The 19,846-nt window shown below is 46.2% G+C and overlaps 2 protein-coding genes and 1 pseudogene across 2 annotated transcripts in view; 1 reads left to right on the top strand and 2 right to left on the bottom strand.

Annotated features, from left to right (window-relative positions):
* Nucleotides 1–19,846, bottom strand: part of LOC118380885 (putative cytochrome P450 120) — a 345,267-nt gene that overhangs the window by 33,982 nt on the left and 291,439 nt on the right. The window lies entirely within an intron of this gene.
* LOC127906509 (histone-arginine methyltransferase CARM1-like) lies at nucleotides 3,183–15,846 on the bottom strand (annotated as a pseudogene).
* On the top strand, nucleotides 17,830–18,837 carry LOC118391456 (heat shock protein beta-11-like). The gene has a single exon (XM_035782875.2). The coding sequence runs from the start codon at nucleotides 17,992–17,994 to the stop codon at nucleotides 18,619–18,621; it is 630 nt and encodes a 209-aa protein (XP_035638768.1). The 5' UTR covers nucleotides 17,830–17,991; the 3' UTR covers nucleotides 18,622–18,837.

The following is a 19,846-nucleotide window of genomic DNA, read 5'->3' as shown; positions in this document are numbered from 1 at the left end:
ACATGCGGACTCTCCTTCACTGCAGCCGAGGTGAGTAAGACATTTAAACGTGTTAACCCTCGCAAGGCTGCAGGCCCAGACGGCATCCCCAGCCACACCCTCAGAGCATGCGCAGACCAGCTGGCCGGTGTGTTTACGGACATATTCAATCAATCCCTATACCAGTCTGCTGTCCCCACATGCTTCAAGAGGGCCACCATTGTTCCTTTTCCCAAGAAAGCTAAGGTAACTGAGCTAAACGACTACTGCCCTGTAGCACTCACTTCCGTCATCATGAAGTGCTTTGAGAGACTAGTCAAGGACCATATCATCTCCACCCTACCTGACACCCTAGACCCACTCCAATTTGCTTACCGCCCAAATAGGTCCACAGACGATGCAATCTCAACCACACTGCACACTGCCCTAACCCATCTGGACCAGAGGAATACCTATGTGAGAATGCTGTTCATCGACTACAGCTCGGCATTCAACACCATAGTACCCTCCAAGCTCGTCATCAAGCTCGAGACCCTGGGTCTCGACCCCGCCCTGTGCAACTGGGTACTGGACTTCCTGACGGGCCGCCCCCAGGTGGTGAGGGTAGGCAACAACATCTCCACCCCGCTGATCCTCAACACTGGGGCCCCACAAGGGTGCGTTCTGAGCCCTCTCCTGTACTCCCTGTTCACCCACGACTGTGTGGCCACGCACGCCTCCAACTCAATCATCAAGTTTGCGGACGACACAACAGTGGTAGGCTTGATTACCAACAACGACGAGACGGCCTACAGGGAGGAGGTGAGGGCCCTCGGAGTGTGGTGTCAGGAAAATAACCTCACACTCAATGTCAACAAAACTAAGGAGATGATTGTGGACTTCAGGAAACAGCAGAGGGAACACCCCCCTATCCACATCGATGGAACAGTAGTGGAGAGGGTAGTAAGTTTTAAGTTCCTCGGCATACACATCACAGACAAACTGAATTGGTCCACTCACACAGACAGCATCGTGAAGAAGGCACAGCAGCGCCTTCTTCACGGAGGCTGAAGAAATTCGGCTTGTCACCAAAAGCACTCACAAACTTCTACAGATGCACAATCGAGAGCATCCTGTCGGGCTGTATCACCGCCTGGTACGGCAACTGCTCCGCCCACAACCGTAAGGCTCTCCAGAGGGTAGTGAGGTCTGCACAACGCATCACCGGGGGCAAACTACCTGCCCTCCAGGACACCTACACCACCTGATGTTACAGGACGGCCATGAAGATCATCAAGGACAACAACCACCCAAGCCACTGCCTGTTCACCCCGCTATCATCCAGAAGGCAAGGTCAGTACAGGTGCATCAACGCTGGGACCGAGAGAAGCTGTTTTTCAGTCTATCTCAAGGCCATCAGACTGTTAAACAGCCACCACTAACATTGAGTGGCTGCTGCCAACACACTGACACTGACTCAACTCCAGCCACTTTAATAATGGGAATTGATGGGAAATGATGTAAAATATATCACTAGCCACTTTAAACAATGCTACCTAATATAATGTTACATACCCTACATTATTCATCTCATATGCATACGTATATACTGTACTCTATCATCTACTGCATCCTTACGTAATACATGTATCACTAGCCACATTAACTATGCCACTTTACATACTCATCTCATATGTATATACTGTACTCGATACCATCTACTGTATCTTGCCTATGCTGCTCTGTACCATCACTCATTCATATATCTTTATGTACATATTCTTTATCCCCTTACACTGTGTATAAGACAGTAGTTTTGGAATTGTTAGCTAGATTACTTGTTGGTTATTACTGCATTGTCGGAACTAGAAGCACAAGCATTTCGCTACACTCGCATTAACATCTGCAAACCATGTGTATGTGACAAATAAAATTTGATTTGATTTGATGTTCAAATGTTCATAAATGACCAGCATGGTCGTATAATAATAAGGCAGAACAGTTGAAACTGGAGCAGCAGCACGGTCAGGTGGACTGGGGACAGCAAGGAGTCATCATGTCAGGTAGTCCTGGGGCATGGTCCTAGGGCTCAGGTCCTCCGAGAGAGAGAAAGAAAGAGAGAAGGAGAGAATTAGAGAACGCACACTTAGATTCACACAGGACACCGAATAGGACAGGAGAAGTACTCCAGATATAACAAACTGACCCTAGCCTCCCGACACATAAACTACTGCAGCATAAATACTGGAGGCTGAGACGGGAGGGGTCAGGAGACACTGTGGCCCCATCCGAGGACACCCCCGGACAGGGCCTAACAGGAACGATATAACCCCACCCACTTTGCCAAAGCACAGCCCCCACACCACTAGAGGGATATCTTCAACCACCAACTTACCATCCTGAGACAAGGCTGAGTATAGCCCACAAAGATCTCCGCCATGGCACAACCCAAGGGGGGGCACCAACCCAGACAGGATGACCACATCAGTGAATCAACCCACTCAGGTGACGCACCCCTTTCAGGGACGGCATGAGAGAGCCCCAGTAAGCCAGTGACTCAGCCCCTGTAATAGGGTTAGAGGCAGAGAATCCCAGTGGAAAGAGGGGAACCGGCCAGGCTGTGATGTGAATGTCTTACCTCTGCCTGGTAGAAATGAAAAGCAAACACTATAATCTCAGTATAATTTCCCCCATTTCATTTCTATAGTACAGGCACTGTCCTTTTTCGGCTTACCTCGTGTTGGCTATGAACTGGACAGTTCCGGACAGAGTCTGTCTCACCTAGCCAAACAGAGGGGTCTAGAAGAGACAGTGGACCTGGTACCAGTGAGTCGGAGGTTCACTAGGAGTGGTGTACAGCCACACTGTCATCCTGCAGAGAGAAAAGTAAGCTGTATGATCTACACATGTTGTATTTGGCACATGTGACAAAGTTTGATTTGATTTGAAAAGACTCCCTGTGATTTTACATTGACAGGAAACCCGCTAGGCTGGGTTCACAGCCCAGTTCCAGTAGGACCTGGAGCTGTGGGTGGCTGATTACATTGGCATATCACAGTTTTGGGGGAAACGTCTAACTCCCTACAGTTCTACACATTTTGCCATGGTACAGAGAGAAAAATTTGCAATGTTATAGCTAATCTCATGCTGATAAATTTGCATTTTTAAAACTAAATTCCTGTTCTACTTTTTATTTTATTTTTTGTTTTGGAGCTCATTTCCTGTTAATTTTTTTTGTTTTTTTGCCATGGCAAAAAACATGACGTGTTTTTTTTCTCTCGCCAGAAGCTGGAGCGTCCATGGTGCTTGATGTAGAGCTGCTCGTCACCGAAGGGAGCCAGATGCATGTCACTATAGGTTGGTAACATACCTAAACAGGTAAAGAGAAGAAGTGAGACATTTCATCAGCAAAACATAACCAGAGATGTTCTAATAATGCCCCCTTGATAGACTTTCACAAAACTATTCACAGGTTGATGGCAGCATGGAAAATTGTCTATTGTCTATTCTATTGACAAGATAGTCGAGGGACCACTCTAACAATGGAAATACATGTTCTCAAAGATGGGTGGCAAGTGAGATCAGGTGGAACCATTCTAGCCAATGAGAGGGCAAATACACATGTGAACAACTGGCCATAGAGATAGATGACTCATCTTTGTATCTGTATGGTGGAATCCCTCACTGGCGATGTCCATGCTAAAATGGGTTATATTTTTTAAAGTTGTTGCAATGCTATGTGAGTCCAATTATATCAATGCATTTGTAAAAACCTAACCATTATGAAACTTCTATTCGATCAAATAAGTCCCACGTAGCAAATGAGCAATTCATTTTTTTGGGACCAAATTCGACACTCATTGACCTCCATACAAAAATTCCTCATCTCGTGGGCATGTTTTCGTGGACAATTTTTGGGTGGAGTAAAACCTCTCGCTTTACCTCTTCCTCTCTGACTGAACTGACCCATGGGTTTGAGCCACATCCTGGAGTGAAGGTAGCTCTCCAGCATCCTCTCGTTCAGCAGCATGTGACAATAGGCTCTGAGATGATCACATCCATCTGCTTAGGGTACAACAGCTCCTCAATCTTCCCAGCCAGGACTATGTTCCTATCTGAGAGACGATTGCTCTTGACCAGCATCTGAAGGGGAATCAGAAAACATAAGGTCAAATTAAATGAAGGTTTCTGTTTGCGTCAGATGGATTTCTGTGTTACTAAAAATCCATTGCACTCCTGAGACTTTGATAAAGACATTCATCTGCTGGCTAAAAGTAGAGAGGATAATCCGCTGTTGACAAATTATGTTTTGGTAAACCCTCAAGCATGCAAACTCTCCCTCAAAGTGCTCTGGTACAGTACACTTGCCTGCTGTGTAAACAGTGAGTTGCTTTATTGATGTGAGAGCTGCTGGGCAGCTGCTCCACACACACTGAGTGAGTGGGACAGACTGCTGGGTCTTTAGATTTGTGAGAGACTAAAGCATAGAGTGTACTTAAACCAGGTGAAGCTGACTATGGAATATCCTCTGACTGGGAGTGTGAGGGAGCCTCTCTTAATAGTGTTTCAATAAGGCATTGTCGACACTGGTTGGTTCCAATTTTTTAATATATATCCATGTATTGCTGATGCTATGTATTGACCAATGAGAGGCTTTGAAGCCACCGGTCGTTCATATTGGCACTCCTCAAAAGACACAGTCCCCCATAGGATTGAGTGGAATTCTACAGTATTTGAATGTTTCAAGGACAAAATAACACGTATTTAAGTATGCATTAAGAGATCTGTAATATAATAAATGTGGCAAAAACAAATTGACATTAAATGTGTTTCTATTTTCAGAAATATTTTTTACAATGTTGAGGGAGTGCCAAAACAGAGCCCGCTTTCAGTCATCTTGTGTATAAATCAGGGGTGTAACTTTCACAGGGGACATGTCCCCACTCATTCTAAAATTCAATTTTTTATAATCGGAATGTGATGCAAACTAGGCAACGGTGTGCTTTAGGACCATGCGGACGCCTCTGAGCGGTCGGGTGACGCTGTTTGGAGTGTTTATCTGACAATTTTGCTATTACAAAATCCAAGTTGCGCTCCTGCTATAATTCATTGGTTGGTTCTCTCTGTGTTGTTCGTCATCCCAGAGAGTGGCAGAGCATCCTTCCTGTTTTTCCAGACTTTGACCTGTGGAGTGTTCCTGTGAGGCTGTGTCCCATGCACATGCATACTGATGCTGGCCAAGCGTCCACAGGGGTGGTCCCAGGCTCACACTATTTATATAGACAGCAGCTTAGGCAGACAGTATGATAGGGATTCAGCCTGCTCAGATAGACCATGCAATCACCCCAACAGGAATACATTATGGAGGTCCGCAATTCTTTTTTGTATTGCGTTTGTCAACTGAGTATAGGGTTCTGCTATTGGCCAATAAGCTGCAATGTGGAAGAAAATAAACAAGGGACCACAGGAGGCTGCTGAGGGGAGGATGGCTCATAATAATGGCCGGAATGGCGCAAATGGAATGGAATCAAACATCTGGAAACCATGTTTGATGTATTTGATACCAGTCATTACCACGAGCCCGTTCTCCCCAATTAAGGTGCCACCAACCTCCTGTAGAAGGGACACATCTGGTTGCGGTCTAGAAACACCAGTAAAGCAGCAGAAATATAATAGTGTGAACTATGCCTGACTGCTAAGCTCGAGGCCATCCATGAAAATATGTTCCTTTCACCCCCAACCTGGTTTCTGGGCCAAGAGTAGCCTCAAGTCATTATACCCTCAGAATTTCATGCTCTGTGTGCGAAGCAGGAGGTCCGTTTTATAGGGGCTGTTCTGTTCTGGAGGTGTGACTCTCTGAGATAGTGTTTCCAGGGCTGTGCAATTTTTTTTATCAAGGGTTTGTTCTTCTCTCCATGTAGACACCATGAGGTTATGACACAGGATAAGGACTGTGATAAGTGATTCATCATCTTTACCCGGGACTTATTGGGCCAAGCAATACAAACTACTTTTATTCACTGGTCAAAGCTCTAAGATGTTCCTTTCTCTTTCTAGGCTTGAGTGGTTAAAGCTGCTGAAACAGCAAAAACATCAATCCGATTTCAAAGCAGCACAGAGCGTTCAATTTTCACAACAGACCAATGACGTTATTGAAGTTAACACCTATTTATCATACAGTACACACCTTTGAGGAATTATTAAGAGTTCTGGTGTTATAGATTAAAAATGGTGGATGCTAAAGTGCAAAAGGATGCTAATTTATCATTTCCTTTCACATTTCCTGGAAAGGTTGATAGGAACATAATCAGATGAGCAGAAAAACAGGCCCCTTTACTACCTCTGCAAATTTGGCAACAGGGCTGACCTCCACAGCATACACCCTCTTTGCTCCTGCCTGGATGACGAAGAAACATCAAGTACTACCTGGATACAAGAAGGAGCCAGACGTTTCATCTACATGCAGAAACAGACAATCAGGTTCTGGTTACTCTGACTTCAAGGACAAGGTCATTCTCGTTTAGCAGAATGGCCTTCTGACATGTGGCTGTCCTCAAATAATCCTGCAGCATATTCTGTTGTGATAGACAGCCGTAAAACTACATTGTAAAGGAGGAACGAGTTCAGTCACAACCTAGTACACCACCAGTATGTCTCTCTGAAGGCCTGGTTGATTGGTACAGTAAAGCTACCTGGAAGTACTGCAGGGCAGAGGAGTCTTCTGTTCTCTGGTCAAACACAACCCAGCAGCCAGACAGCAGTCTATCTTCTCTTCTCAGCTGTCTGAACCGTTATCTTCCTTCTCAGCTGTCTCAACCGTTATCTTCCTTCTCAGCTGTCTGAACCGTTATCTTCCCTTCTCAGCTGTCTGAACCGTTATCTTCCCTTCTCAGCTGTCTGAACCGTTATCTTCCTTCTCAGCTGTCTGAACCGTTATCTTCCTTCTCAGCTGTCTGAACCGTTATCTTCCTTCTCAGCTGTCTGAACCGTTATCTTCCTTCTCAGCTGTCTGAACCGTTATCTTCCTTCTCAGCTGTCTGAACCGTTATCTTCCCTTCTCAGCTGTCTGAACCGTTATCTTCCCTTCTCAGCTGTCTGAACCGTTATCTTCCTTCTCAGCTGTCTGAACCGTTATCTTCCTTCTCAGCTGTCTGAACCGTTATCTTCCTTCTCAGCTGTCTGAACCGTTATTTTCCTTCTCAGCTGTCTGAACCGTTATCTTCCTTCTCAGCTGTCTGAACCGTTATCTTCCTTCTCAGCTGTCTGAACCGTTATCTTCCTTCTCAGCTGTCTGAACCGTTATCTTCCTTCTCAGCTGTCTGAACCGTTATCTTCCCTTCTCAGCTGTCTGAACCGTTATCTTCCCTTCTCAGCTGTCTGAACCGTTATCTTCCTTCTCAGCTGTCTGAACCGTTATCTTCCCTTCTCAGCTGTCTGAACCGTTATCTTCCTTCTCAGCTGTCTGAACCGTTATCTTCCTTCTCAGCTGTCTGAACCGTTATCTTCCTTCTCAGCTGTCTGAACCGTTATCTTCCTTCTCAGCTGTCTGAACCGTTATCTTCCCTTCTCAGCTGTCTGAACCGTTATCTTCCCTTCTCAGCTGTCTGAACCGTTATCTTCCCTTCTCAGCTGTCTGAACCGTTATCTTCCTTCTCAGCTGTCTGAACCGTTATCTTCCTTCTCAGCTGTCTGAACCGTTATCTTCCTTCTCAGCTGTCTGAACCGTTATCTTCCCTTCTCAGCTGTCTGAACCGTTATCTTCCCTTCTCAGCTGTCTGAACCGTTATCTTCCCTTCTCAGCTGTCTGAACCGTTATCTTCCCTTCTCAGCTGTCTGAACCGTTATCTTCCCTTCTCAGCTGTCTGAACCGTTATCTTCCCTTCTCAGCTGTCTGAACCGTTATCTTCCCTTCTCAGCTGTCTGAACCGTTATCTTCCCTTCTCACTGTGTGTTCTGAATGGGCTCAGGCAGCCAACGGTTATGAGGAAAGACTGGGTGCCCACCCGACAATAATCTGTTTCCCTGGTGACTGAATTTGAGTACAAATTAAACTGTCACTAAAGGAACCATAATTAACAATGTCAGCCTTTATCTGAGGAAGGCCTTCAGTATACTCTGGCAGTGGATTGTGACACAAGGCTACTCATGTTTTAGTACCACTATCTGATTATGTGCACCAGGAGGGAGGCAGAGAGCTATGGAGGCTAGTCCCTCTGTACTGTATAGAAAACACAGTCTGGGTCCATACTGTCCAGCAGAACTCCATAGCTATAGAGTCGAGGGGACACACACAGGTTGCACACAACGGGGAAGTAAATCTTCCAGACCTGTCAGCACAGCAGGTTCAGCGACCACACAGAGAGAAGTAATATTGACATATGGGAAACTCTTGTACACATACATGGACTTCTCATAGACCAGAGAGAGGCCAAACATTGTTTGTTTGTCTTTAGGGAAAAAAATGTCATTTGGTCATTTTACTCAGAAATAAAGAGAGCATCATGATTTACTTATGTTCAATATGTCTTGATTCTTCTCTTATGGAAAGCTAGTCAAATCATCAAATAAAATTGTATTTGTCACATACACGTGTTTAGCAGATGTAATTATGGGTGTAGCAAAATGCTTGTGTTTTTAGCTCCAACAGTGCAGTAATATCTAACAATGCACACAATCTAAAGTAATTTGACATATTAGTGTCACGCCCTGGTCTTAGTATTTTGTGTTTATATATTTATTTGGTCAGGCCAGGGTGTGACATGGGTTTATTTTGTTGTGTTTTCGTATTGGGGTTTTAGTAGGCATTGGGATTGAGAGGCCGATGAGCCACTATGAAATAACAAGCCTGGCGAAGAATAACTTTAGGGTTGTAACTGTCAACATTTACAACCCTTACGTTAAGGATGAAGAGGTGAGGGCTTTTCTGGGGAGATACATGGATAACGTCTCCTCAGCAAGGCACCTCAAAGACTCCCTTGGGTTTTGGAATGGGAGGAGAGGCTTCCAGGCCCTCCTCAGAGAGGACCCAAAGGGACATGGTGGCAACCTCCATCCTCCTGCTATGTTCTCCCTAGGGGCTGACAGGGGGACGTTGTTTTATGCACGTCAGCCCTCATTTTGCAGGCGCTGTATGGCCTACGGCCACATATTCGCTTCGTGCAGCACAAGAAAATGCAGATTTTGTGGATCTGAGGAACACGAGGCGAGGGACTGTGACAAGCCTAAGGAGCGGGGGATGGGGGAAGAAGAGGAGGGGAAGGAAGCACGCCTCATGACCAGAGTACAGGTCCAAAGGGGAAGGCCGCAAGGAAGGAGGAGGAGCAAGAAGCGGCGGATGGAAGAGGGAAGGAAACGGACGGCACGGGAGTAGGAGAACCAGGAAAAGCGGCGGAAGAAGGCAACCGAGTGAAGGAGCATGAGAGAGAAGAAAGCGAGGGAGGAGTGTTGGAGAAGGAGATGGTGGAAGAGCAAGTGGACTGGGGGGAAAGTGCCCTGGTGGAAGAGATGAGGGGTATGGTGGAGGAGCTGGTGGGGGGGAGGGTGGTATCTCTCCACTGCCGCCATCACCAAAGAAGAGAATGAAGAGGAGGGTGCGATTGGCCGACAGTGAGAGGGAGGGGATGGCCAAGAGAGTGATGGGGGTGGGAGAAACCTCTGGGTTGCTGCTGGTTTCCCCAGGCCCTCAACTTCTGTTGGGTGGGGACACACCTAACAAGACTCAGGACTGGGTACAGGAGGAGGTGGGGAGTTTTTTGTTTGGGGACTCAGCCTCCCCAATTTTTTTCCAAACCAACTGCAGCACAGGGGAGGGGGAGGAGTGTGGGGGTACAGTGCAGGGCACCCCGGAGCCAAACACTATTCCTGCATCCTGGGTTGGTGAGATGGAGGAAGAGGGGGGAATGTCGGGAGTACGGATGGTGTTCTCACCGGTAGATATGGAGCAGGGGAGCATCGGGTGAGTCTCCTGTTTTTGATTTTTTTCTGTCTGGGTTTAGAATTTGAGTGTATTACATGTTTTTATTTTTTCATGGGGTCTAATTTTACTTTTGTTAGTTTAAATGTAATGGGTTTAAGGGATTTTGTTAAGAGGAGGGCGGTTTTTAGTTATTTGGAGGGTGTGGGGTTTGATTTTTGTTTTTTACAGGAGGTTCACCTGAGGGATGGAGGGGATGTTAGTAGGTTTAAGAGGGAGTGGGACAAGGGGGAGTCGGTTTGGGGTATTGGGGGGGTGCACTCATCGGGGGTAGGGATTTTGTGTGGGCACAGGGAGGTAAAAGTGGAGGATTCTTTTGTGGTAATGCAGGGGAGGGTTATAGGGGTGGATGTCACGATAAGGGATTGTAAATTTTAGATTCCTGGTGGTGTATGGGCCACAGGTGGTGGCAGACAGGAGGGAGATGGTGGACTGTCTGACGCCCCTGTGTGTCACAAATAGGAAATTAGTGATAGGGGGGATTTTAATACAGATTTAGGAATAGGGGGGTAGCAGTGCAGGCGCCATTGCCGGGCTAATGGCTTGCCATGGTCTGGTAGATGGTGGTCTGCACACTACTCCGAAAATGGCCGGTCCTACATGGCGCAACTCCAGGGGGGTTGAGCGGAGGACGACTATATTTTTGTACCCAGGTCTTTGGATAAGTTGTGAGGGAGGTCGATCGTATCCAAAGGTTAATTGAACTCGAATACGAGGCAGGCAATCTCGGCGGGTCGTTTGACTGGGAGAGATCCGCAACCCCAAAGGCGCAGCTCAGGGAGTTGCAGGAGCGGAAGGCTCGAGCTTTCCTGGAGCGTGCGCATAGTGGCTTTCTAGAACATAATGAGACTTGTTCTGCTATCTTCTTTAAGTTGGTTAGGGCCAGACAGAGTAGGAAGGTAATGCATGGTGTTAGGGAAGAAAATGGTAGTATAGTTAGAGAACCAGAGGATATGGTCAGGGTGACAACGGATAATTTCCAAGGTTTATTTAAGGAAAGGGAAATAGATGTAGAGCAGGGAAATGTGTTTTTAGAACACTTGTCCAGGCGGTTGCCGGAGGACATTAGAGAAGTGATGGAGGCCCAGATTTCACTAGAAGAGGTTGAGAGTGCTCTTAGGAGAATGGGAAAAGGGAAGGTGCCTGGGATGGATGGGCTGCCGGCTGAGTTTTATCTCAAGTTTTGGGGTATACTTGGACCAGTGGTCCTCGAAGTCTTGAAGGCCATCCTTGAGACGGGGGTCCCGGGGGGATCAATGGCTGTTGGTGTGCTGTCACTTTTATATAAGAAGGGGGAAGTAACAGACCTTGGCAACTGGCGGCCGTTGACCATGCTGTGTGTAGATTACAAGCTACTTGCAAAGGTTTTAGCAGACCGGTTGCGCACAGCCCTTCCCTACGTCGTCCATGAGGATCAGACGTGTGGGGTAGAGGGCCGCTCTATTAGATGGAACCTACAGTTAATCAGGGACTCCATCGCTTGGGTTGAAGATAGAGGACTGCCTTTAATGGTAGCAGCGCTAGATCAGGCGAAAGCCTTTGATCGCGTCAATAGATCCTTTTTATTCAGAGTGTTAGGTCGATTAGGATTTGGGGAGAAGTTCATAGGATGGATTCGTACATTATATGTCGGAGCGGGGTGCCGAGTTAGTGTAAATAGTCACTTGGGTGACGTTTTTGACCTCTCGTCTGGGGTCAGGCAGTGGTGCCCACTCTCGGCTCTCCTCTTCGTTCTGTACATGGAGCCTCTGGGGGCTGCCATTAGGGCAGACACAGGGGTGGAAGGCTTGTTGATCCCTGGAAGTGGTGGGCTGCGTGTTAAGATGACGCAGTACGCCGACGACACTTCCTTGCTGCTGTGCAAGGACTCGTGCCTGACAAGGTCCCTTGCCATCTTTGGGGATTTCACCCGAGCGTCGGGAGCAGTTCTGAACCATGCAAAGTCTTCCGTCAAGTTTTTCGGAAGATTGCGCGGTAGAACGGATGTGCCTGGGGGGTTATCTCTCTGTGAGGGGGCCCTGAGGATTCTCGGGGTCCATTTTGAGACCTCCGGCTCAGCGACGCTAAACTGGAACATGTGTATCGCAGTGGTACAGAGGAAGCTAGCAATGTGGAAGGCTAGGTATTTGTCTTTTATGGGCAAAGTCCTGGTCCTAAAGGTGGATGTGTTGCCGTCTCTTTTGTATTTGGCGTACATCTACCCATTGCCGGCTTGTCTGAGGAGGCCTCTAGTGAGGCTTGTGTTTCAGTTTATGTGGAGTGGTAGGTGCGAGTGGGTCGCCAGGGCACGCATGATCTGTCCCATCGGGGAGGGAGGTAGGGGGGTACCACATTTCCCCCTCAAGCTGGACACAATTGTTGTTTCTTTCTTGTTAACGGAGCTTGCTCATCCAGTGATACACCCGTCCGGTTACCTCCTGCGGGTGTTCTTCTCGTATCAGGCGAGAAGCGTAATGGTGTGGTCTAACACGGGTCCTCTGGTGGAACAGCTGCCATGGCACTTTGGTCATGCGGCCAAGTGGCTGCGTGCGCACCCTGAGGTTGAAGTTGCTCGAGTAGGTTTAGATCACAGGCACCTGTACGAGGAGATCAGAAAGACAGGGAGTCCGGCGCCTGTAGTGGGCATCTCGGAAGTGGTCTGGGAGGGAGTGCAGGCGCGGGGTCTGGACAACAGGCTCAAGGACCTGAATTGGTTGAACCTTCATAAGTGCTTGCCAGTATGTTCCATCTTGTACCGGTATAGTTTGGTGCAATCCCCCACCTGTCCAAGATCCTCTTGTGGCAGGGAGGAGACTGTGCGCCATGTCTTTTGGGACTGTGCCTTTGCCGGAGTAGTATGGGCTTGGGCACGGGTGTTGTTAGGTTTGGTAAGGGGGATTTTGTATTGACATGGGCCAGGTTAGAGAGAAGTGTAGGGAGAGCGAGAGGGACGGATAGGAACAGGTTTCTGCTCTGGCTTCTCATGAGTCTCTTTAAACGGGGGCTGTGGGAAGCCAGGCAGAACATGGTGAAGACAGGGAAAGATTGGGGGGTGGAAGGGATAGTGAGGAGGGTGGAAGGAGATTTGAGGGGGAGGATGAATAGGGAGGAGAGGAAGTGGGGGCAGCATGCTGCTCGGGAGAGGTGGAAGGGGGGTTTTGGGCTGGGTGTCATTTAGATTTGTAAGGGGATAGATTAGGGACGGGGAGATAGGGAAAGGTATTTTGTAGGGTGACGGGGAGGGAAGATGCTCCCCTGAGGTTTTGTTTGGGGTTTATGTTTAGTTAAATTAGTTTAATTAAAATACCATTATTTGAGTATGTATGAAAATTATGAGTTGTAAAGAATGAATGGTATTGAAGATAATAAATGATTTTTTATAAAAAAAAAAAAAGATGGGCTGTATAGGTTTTCACGTTTCGTTTGTTGTTTTGTATATTAAGTTATTTCATGTATCGTTCATTTTTCATTAAAGAACATGAGTGACCACCACACCGCATTTTGGTCTGCTCCTTTTTCAACAGACGAACGCCGTTACAGAATCACCCACCACACCCGGACCAAGCGGCGTGTCAACAGGCAGCGACAGCAGAAGCAGCGAAAGGAGGAACGGACATGGGAGGATGAATTGTTCGGAGAAGGACCCTGGGATCAGCCTGGAGAATATCGCCGCCGCCCCAAAGAAGAACTGGAGGCGGCTGGAGCTGAGAGGCGCTGGTATGAGGAGAAGCAACAGCGGCAGCAGGAGCAACAATATCGGGACTACACTACTTGGGAGGAAATAGACAGGTGGGCGGTCGACCCAGGGAGAGTGCCAGAGCCCGCCTGGGATTCGCTGGAGCAGTGCGAAGAGGGTTATAGGAGAATGGAGTTGGAGAGACAAGCACGGCGGCGCAGAAGGAAGCCGAGAGTCAGCCCCAAAAATGTATTGGTGTTAGAGGTGAGCGAAGCAGAGACTGTGAAGGAGTTAATGGGGAAAGTGGAGGAGAGAGTAATGAGGGAGTTGCTAGCTTAGTGCTTTAGGTACGATATTCGTCCGACGGAGCGTGTTGTGGGGATTTGATGGCACCTGGGTCACTGCTCCATACTCGTCCTGAGGTGTGTGTTAGTCGGCTGGTGAAAATTGTGCCAGCCTCACGCACTAGGCCTCCTGTGTACCTACCTAGCCCTGCACGTCCTGTGCCAGCCCTGCTCTCAGGCTCTCCAGTACACCTTCACGGTCCGGTCCATCCTGTGCCACCTTCACACACCAGTCCTCCGGTGGCAGATCCCCACACCAGGCTTCCTGTGCGTGTCCTCGTTCCAGTACCACCAATTCCAGCACCACGCACCAGGCCTTCAGTGCGCCTCGCCTGTTCAGCGCAGCCAGAGCCTTTCTCCTCTCCAGTGCTGTCGGAGTCTCCCACCTGTTTAGGGCTGCCGGAGCCTCCCGCCTGTTCAGCGCAGCCAGCGCTTTCCTCCTCTCCTGCGCTGTCGGAGTCTCCCGCCTGTTTAGCTCAGCCAGAGCCTTCCTTCTTTCTAGCGCGGTCGGAGCCTCCCGCCTGTTCAGCGCAGCCAGCGCTTTCCTCCTCTCCTGCGCTGCCGGAGTCTCCCGCCTGTTCAGCGCTGGCAGAGCTGCCAGCCTGCATGGAGCAGCCTGAGCTGCAAGCCTGCATGGAGCAGCCTGAGCTGCCAGCCTGCATGGAGCAGCCTGAGCTGCCAGCCTGCATGGAGCAGCCAGAGCTGTCAGTCTGCATGGAGCAGCCAGGGCTGTCAGTCTGCATGGAGCAGCCAGGGCTGTCAGTCTGCATGGAGCAGCCAGGGCTGTCAGTCTGCATGGAGCAGCCAGGGCTGTCAGTCTGCATGGAGCAGCCAGGGCTGCTAGTCTACATGGAACAGCCAGACTCTTCCAGATCTGCCAGACTCTTCCAGATCTGCCAGACTCTTCCAGATCTGCAGGCAGTCAGACTCTTCCAGATCTGCCAGTCAGTCAGACTCTTCCAGATCTGCCAGTCAGCCATGATCTTCCAGATCTGCCAGTCAGCCATGATCTTCCAGATCTGCCAGTCAGCCATGATCTTCCAGATCTGCCAGTCAGCCAGACTCTTCCAGATCTGCCAGTCAGCCAGACTCTTCCAGATCTGCCAGACTCTTCCAGATCTGCCAGACTCTTCCAGATCTGCCAGTCAACCAGACTCTTCCAGATCTGCCAGTCAACCAGACTCTTCCAGATCTGCCAGTCAACCAGACTCTTCCAGATCTGCCAGTCAACCAGACTCTTCCGGATCCACCAGCCAGCCAGGATCTGCCGGAGCCAACTACCTGCCTGAGCTTCCTCTCAGTGCTGAGCTTCCTCTCAGTGCCGAGCTCGGGCTGTCAGTCTGCATTGTGCAGCCAGGGATGTCAGTCTGCATGGAGCAGCCAGGGCTGGGCTAGGGCACGGGTTCTGCAGATGGGTCTGAGTTTGGTGGAGGTGGGAGGGGAATTATTACTGTATAACAACAAACAAAAATCAACACATTTTAGTTTTAATTTAGCTGATATACTGAATAGAAATATAAATGCAATGTGTAAAGTGTTGGTCCCATGTTTCAAGAGCTAAAATAAAAAGTTCCCACATATGTTCCATACGCACAGAAAGTTATTTCTAGAAGATGTTGTGCAGAAATTTGTTTACATCCCTGTTAGTGAGCATTACTCTGTTACCAAGATAAACCATCCATCTGACAGGTGTGGCATATCAGGTGCACTTTGTGCTGAGGACAAAAAAAGGCCACTTTAAAATGTGCAACACAATGCACATAATGTCCATTTATCTTCCATGAGCCGCCTCCAACGTCATTTTAGAGAGTTTGGCCTCGGAACCGCAGACCAAGTGTAACCACACCAGCCCCGGACCTCCACACCAGCCCCGGACCTCCACACCAGCCCCGGACCTCCACATCAGACTTCTTCATCTGCGGGATCATCTGAGACCAGCCACCTGGACAGTTGATGAAACTGTGGGTTTGCACAATATCAACATAAAGCTAACATTCCAATAGCTCACTGGCCTGATATTTTTCAATAATCAGTTTCAATAAATTCAAATTTCTAAAGCCCTACTAAAATTATTTGTTTCCTAAGATGTTCATTACATGTTTGTAAACCTGATTTCTGAAAACTAATACTCATAATTTGTGGACATGCAATGTAGGCTTTTTTGAGTATTTGTTGTGTTTTTAGATAATTGCATGTGAGGGAATTGTTTTCACACAATTCTGAAATGATTGTTTTGATTAATTAAAATAAAATGCATGGAAAATATATTGTCAAACAAACATTCATTACGTTTTCAACAATATTATAATAACACCAACATCTACAAATGACCAATTTTATAATGCTGTACAATCTCCCAAAAATGTTCTAAAATTTGATTTCTCCCTGGAATATTTTTGAATGAGTTCATCTAAATTTTGACCTGTGACAACTCCTGACCTGTGATGGCAATTCTCTTTATAACTTAGCTTATGATCGTACTTCCACTTCGGTTTGGTTCTGCTCATCATCTATTTCAAGACATTGAGGAAGAATAGCCTGCATACGCTCCATAGATACTGCAAATGTAAAAATGAATAGGATTCCAAACACATTTTAATTTACAATTAATGTCACAAGTAACAATCATATTTGGCTGAAGGAATCATCTGTGAGAAGGTGGCTGAGAGAGTGGTAGCCTGGATGTGAAGATGCCACAATTCCTCAGCTCACAGACAGAGGGCAGCAACATAGACACTCAGAGGAATCAATATCTCGAAAAAAAAGTTGATAGCCTAAAGACTGAACCTATTTTCACTTCAAATCTCATCTTTGAATTATTGTCATGTTTTTTTTATAACATTATCTCTGAAATTTCGTGTTCATATGTGTTGTTTTGTTACCCAATAAAATGTAAACTAAATGTATTTTTGTGTACCAATAAAAAGCACCAACAGTACTTATAACAGTTGTTTTGAGCTTATTACACATACAATATTTCAGTCCCAGTCTTTGGCAAGTCATTGAAAATGACCCACTGTAACCCTGACAAAGGTCTGAGAAAACCCAAATATGTTGTGTCATAGTCCTGATTTATATTCAGTCCTCTAGCGTCTCCTCCAAAAGCTCAGTGGATTTAATCTGATGCCATGGTTTAGGAATACAGTAACACATTTTTCTGTTATGACATCTTCCCATATGTTCCTTAAAATTGATTGGCCATGGCAATAGTCTGTGTCTAGATCAAGTGCCCCTTTAAACAGTTAATTAACTTGGAGAAGTTGCTGGAAAAATCCCACAAATAGAATCTTAACAGTTCTTCTAAAGTCAAATCGAGCATATTATTGCATTACAGGTGGTGAATAATTATGCTACCCAATACACACTATGAATAATCTTTTGGTTGTGTGATCTTCTCTCTCAACAACCACATAGCTGTATTTAGAGACAGAGTAAGGAAGCAATGTCGTCAGTGGGGGTGTACATTTCAGGGTCACATCCGACAAGAGTGTTGAGGGAAGTTAAATACTGACTGAAGCTTTATTAATGTATTTACTGCAAGTCATATCAATAAGGGGAACAGATTGCTGAAGTGCACTTGTCATTCATTCTATGTCTATCACTCAAGGCAAAATCATATATTAGATTTGTTATCTTCATAAGCACAGTGATATCAGGAATACTTTGGATTTGTTGTCAGGGGAAAAGGTTATTCAGGAACAGAAAATGGCAGCATGACAAGGCAGCTGTTGTAGATTCCTTTCTAACTTTGTAGGACGTTATGTGACCCTGCGACTCCGACCTGCTTCAGTGGTCACTCTGTAAATAGAGCAAAGATATATCCCAGAGGCATTTGGCAGTTAGACTGCAGTATTACCAGGGGCTTGTTTTGGAGTATGACAGAAGTTGCGTAGTCATAACACACTAATGTAGCAGTCAAATGGAATGCTACTGGAACTTTCCACTGGACAGGATAAAAGCTGTGAGCCCTAGTCTGCTCCGGACATAAGCTCTCAGAAACACACTCAGAGACGAGACCAACAGAGACCAGCAGAAACGACACAGACAGAGTTGATTTGAAGATGCTTTGCCCCAGCATGATGCAGCCTTCCCTCAATCCAATGAGCCCAATGAGCCCCTTCATGGACTTCCACTGGCCCGTTCGCAGTCTCTGGCCAGAGACACGGCCTCTCTTCTTCCAGATGGAGCAGGAAATGATGCGAAATATGCAGGAGATGAGGCACAATATGGAATATATGCAACGACTGCACCAAAAGATTTTTGAAGACATTGAAGGCCCATTATCTTCAACTGACTTCAAGCCTATCTCTTTCCAGATGGGAAAAGAAAACAACCGTTTTGCACTGACACTGGACACTAAAGACTTCTCCCCAGAGGAGCTGTCTGTCAAGCAGGTGGGCAGGAAGCTGAGAGTCAGTGGAAAGACAGAGAAGAAGCAGGATGATGGAAAGGGCTCCTACTCTTACAGATGCCAGGAGTTTAAACAGGAGTTTGATCTGCCTGAAGGTGTGAATCCTGAGACTGTCACCTGCTCTTTGAATGATGGACAGCTACAGATCCAGGCTCCAAAAGTGGTTGCTGTGACAGAAGGCAATGAGAGAGTGGTTCCTATCACTTGCTTACCTGCCATAACCTCACCCAGAGCTGCAGCTGAGAGCACTGCTGTAGAGGCAGAGCCCAAGAAGGACTGATTATGATGACACTGTATCATGATATAACTAATACCATTAACTTTATGGCTGGACAATAATATACAACTCCCATGAATATTAGTCAGTACAGACATCAGTGAATTATCTCGGGTAAATTGCTCTTTGTCAAATTTGATAAATGCAACGTCAATAATTCTCAACGGCATGGAATGTAAAGCCATTGTTTATGCACAGTCAATAAATGTATTATTATTATTTTATTTTTACAATGTTTTGCCTTGTTTGATGTAATTTTGTTATACAAACCAGTATTTCAGTATGTTGCATTTGGGTAATTAATATTTTTCCATTTAAATCATGTCCCTGAGTTGGTATGATGGGTATCCTCTGGCCTGGTAAACTTGCCTTGAAAATCAAATAGTGGATCAAAAGACAGAGTTTGATTTCATGAAGAGTAATGTAGTTAAACAAAATGGTGTTAGAGTAATGTAGTTAAAAGGTTGTTAGGGTAGTTAGAGTAATGTAGTTAAACAAAATGGTGTTAGAGTAATGTAGTTAAAAGGTTGTTAGGGTAGTTAGAGTAATGTAGTTAAACAAAATGGTGTTAGAGTAATTTAGTTAAACAAAATGTGCACAAACAGGTTATGTTTGTATGTTATGTGCAAAGAATTAGGAATTATAATAGTGATTTACTAGGATCTGGATCGTTCCGTGTGTGTCTGTCTGTGTTAGTGTCATATTCACAGTGTTCCAATGTGCTAGAGAATATCTGAGTGTCACAGGAGTGGAGTGGTAGCAGTGATTACACCAATCATGTTGTTGTCGTCATGATATCACTGAAGAGATCCTGACATATCTGAACTATTTCTCACAACACTGTAAAAGGTTAAGAGCAGTGTGAACACTGCATATCAAAAAGATGACAAGTAAGAAATTATCCCATGACCTGAACATGTAACTGCAATTAAAGGTCTGGTAAGGTTGTCCTGAACTTACACTGTTTTTCTGATTATTTATGTTAATAATGATATGCTTATATATAAACAAAAAAATATGGGCCTGAATGTTAAATATACTTCCCTCTAACTAACATAATGAAATGGTATATTTCACAAAAATGAATTTAACAACTGTCTTAGAAGTATACTGAACATTTTATTGGGTAACAAAACTACACATTTTATCAAAACATATCATGACATTTAGATAATTCAGTAGAAAAACAAGAAAATCCATAAAGAAGACAGTGTCAGTCTTTAGGCCA

Source organism: Oncorhynchus keta, chromosome 12 (genome assembly GCF_023373465.1).
Source record: "Oncorhynchus keta strain PuntledgeMale-10-30-2019 chromosome 12, Oket_V2, whole genome shotgun sequence".
NCBI lineage: Eukaryota > Metazoa > Chordata > Actinopteri > Salmoniformes > Salmonidae > Oncorhynchus > Oncorhynchus keta.
Note: the sequence above shows the minus strand (reverse complement) of the source record. Positions and strands in the feature narration are given on the sequence as shown.

Coding starts and splice junctions, on each gene's coding strand:
- LOC118391456 (XM_035782875.2), top strand. CDS start 17,992: ATGCTTTGCCCCAGCATGATGCAGCCTTCCCTCAATCCAATGAGCCCA.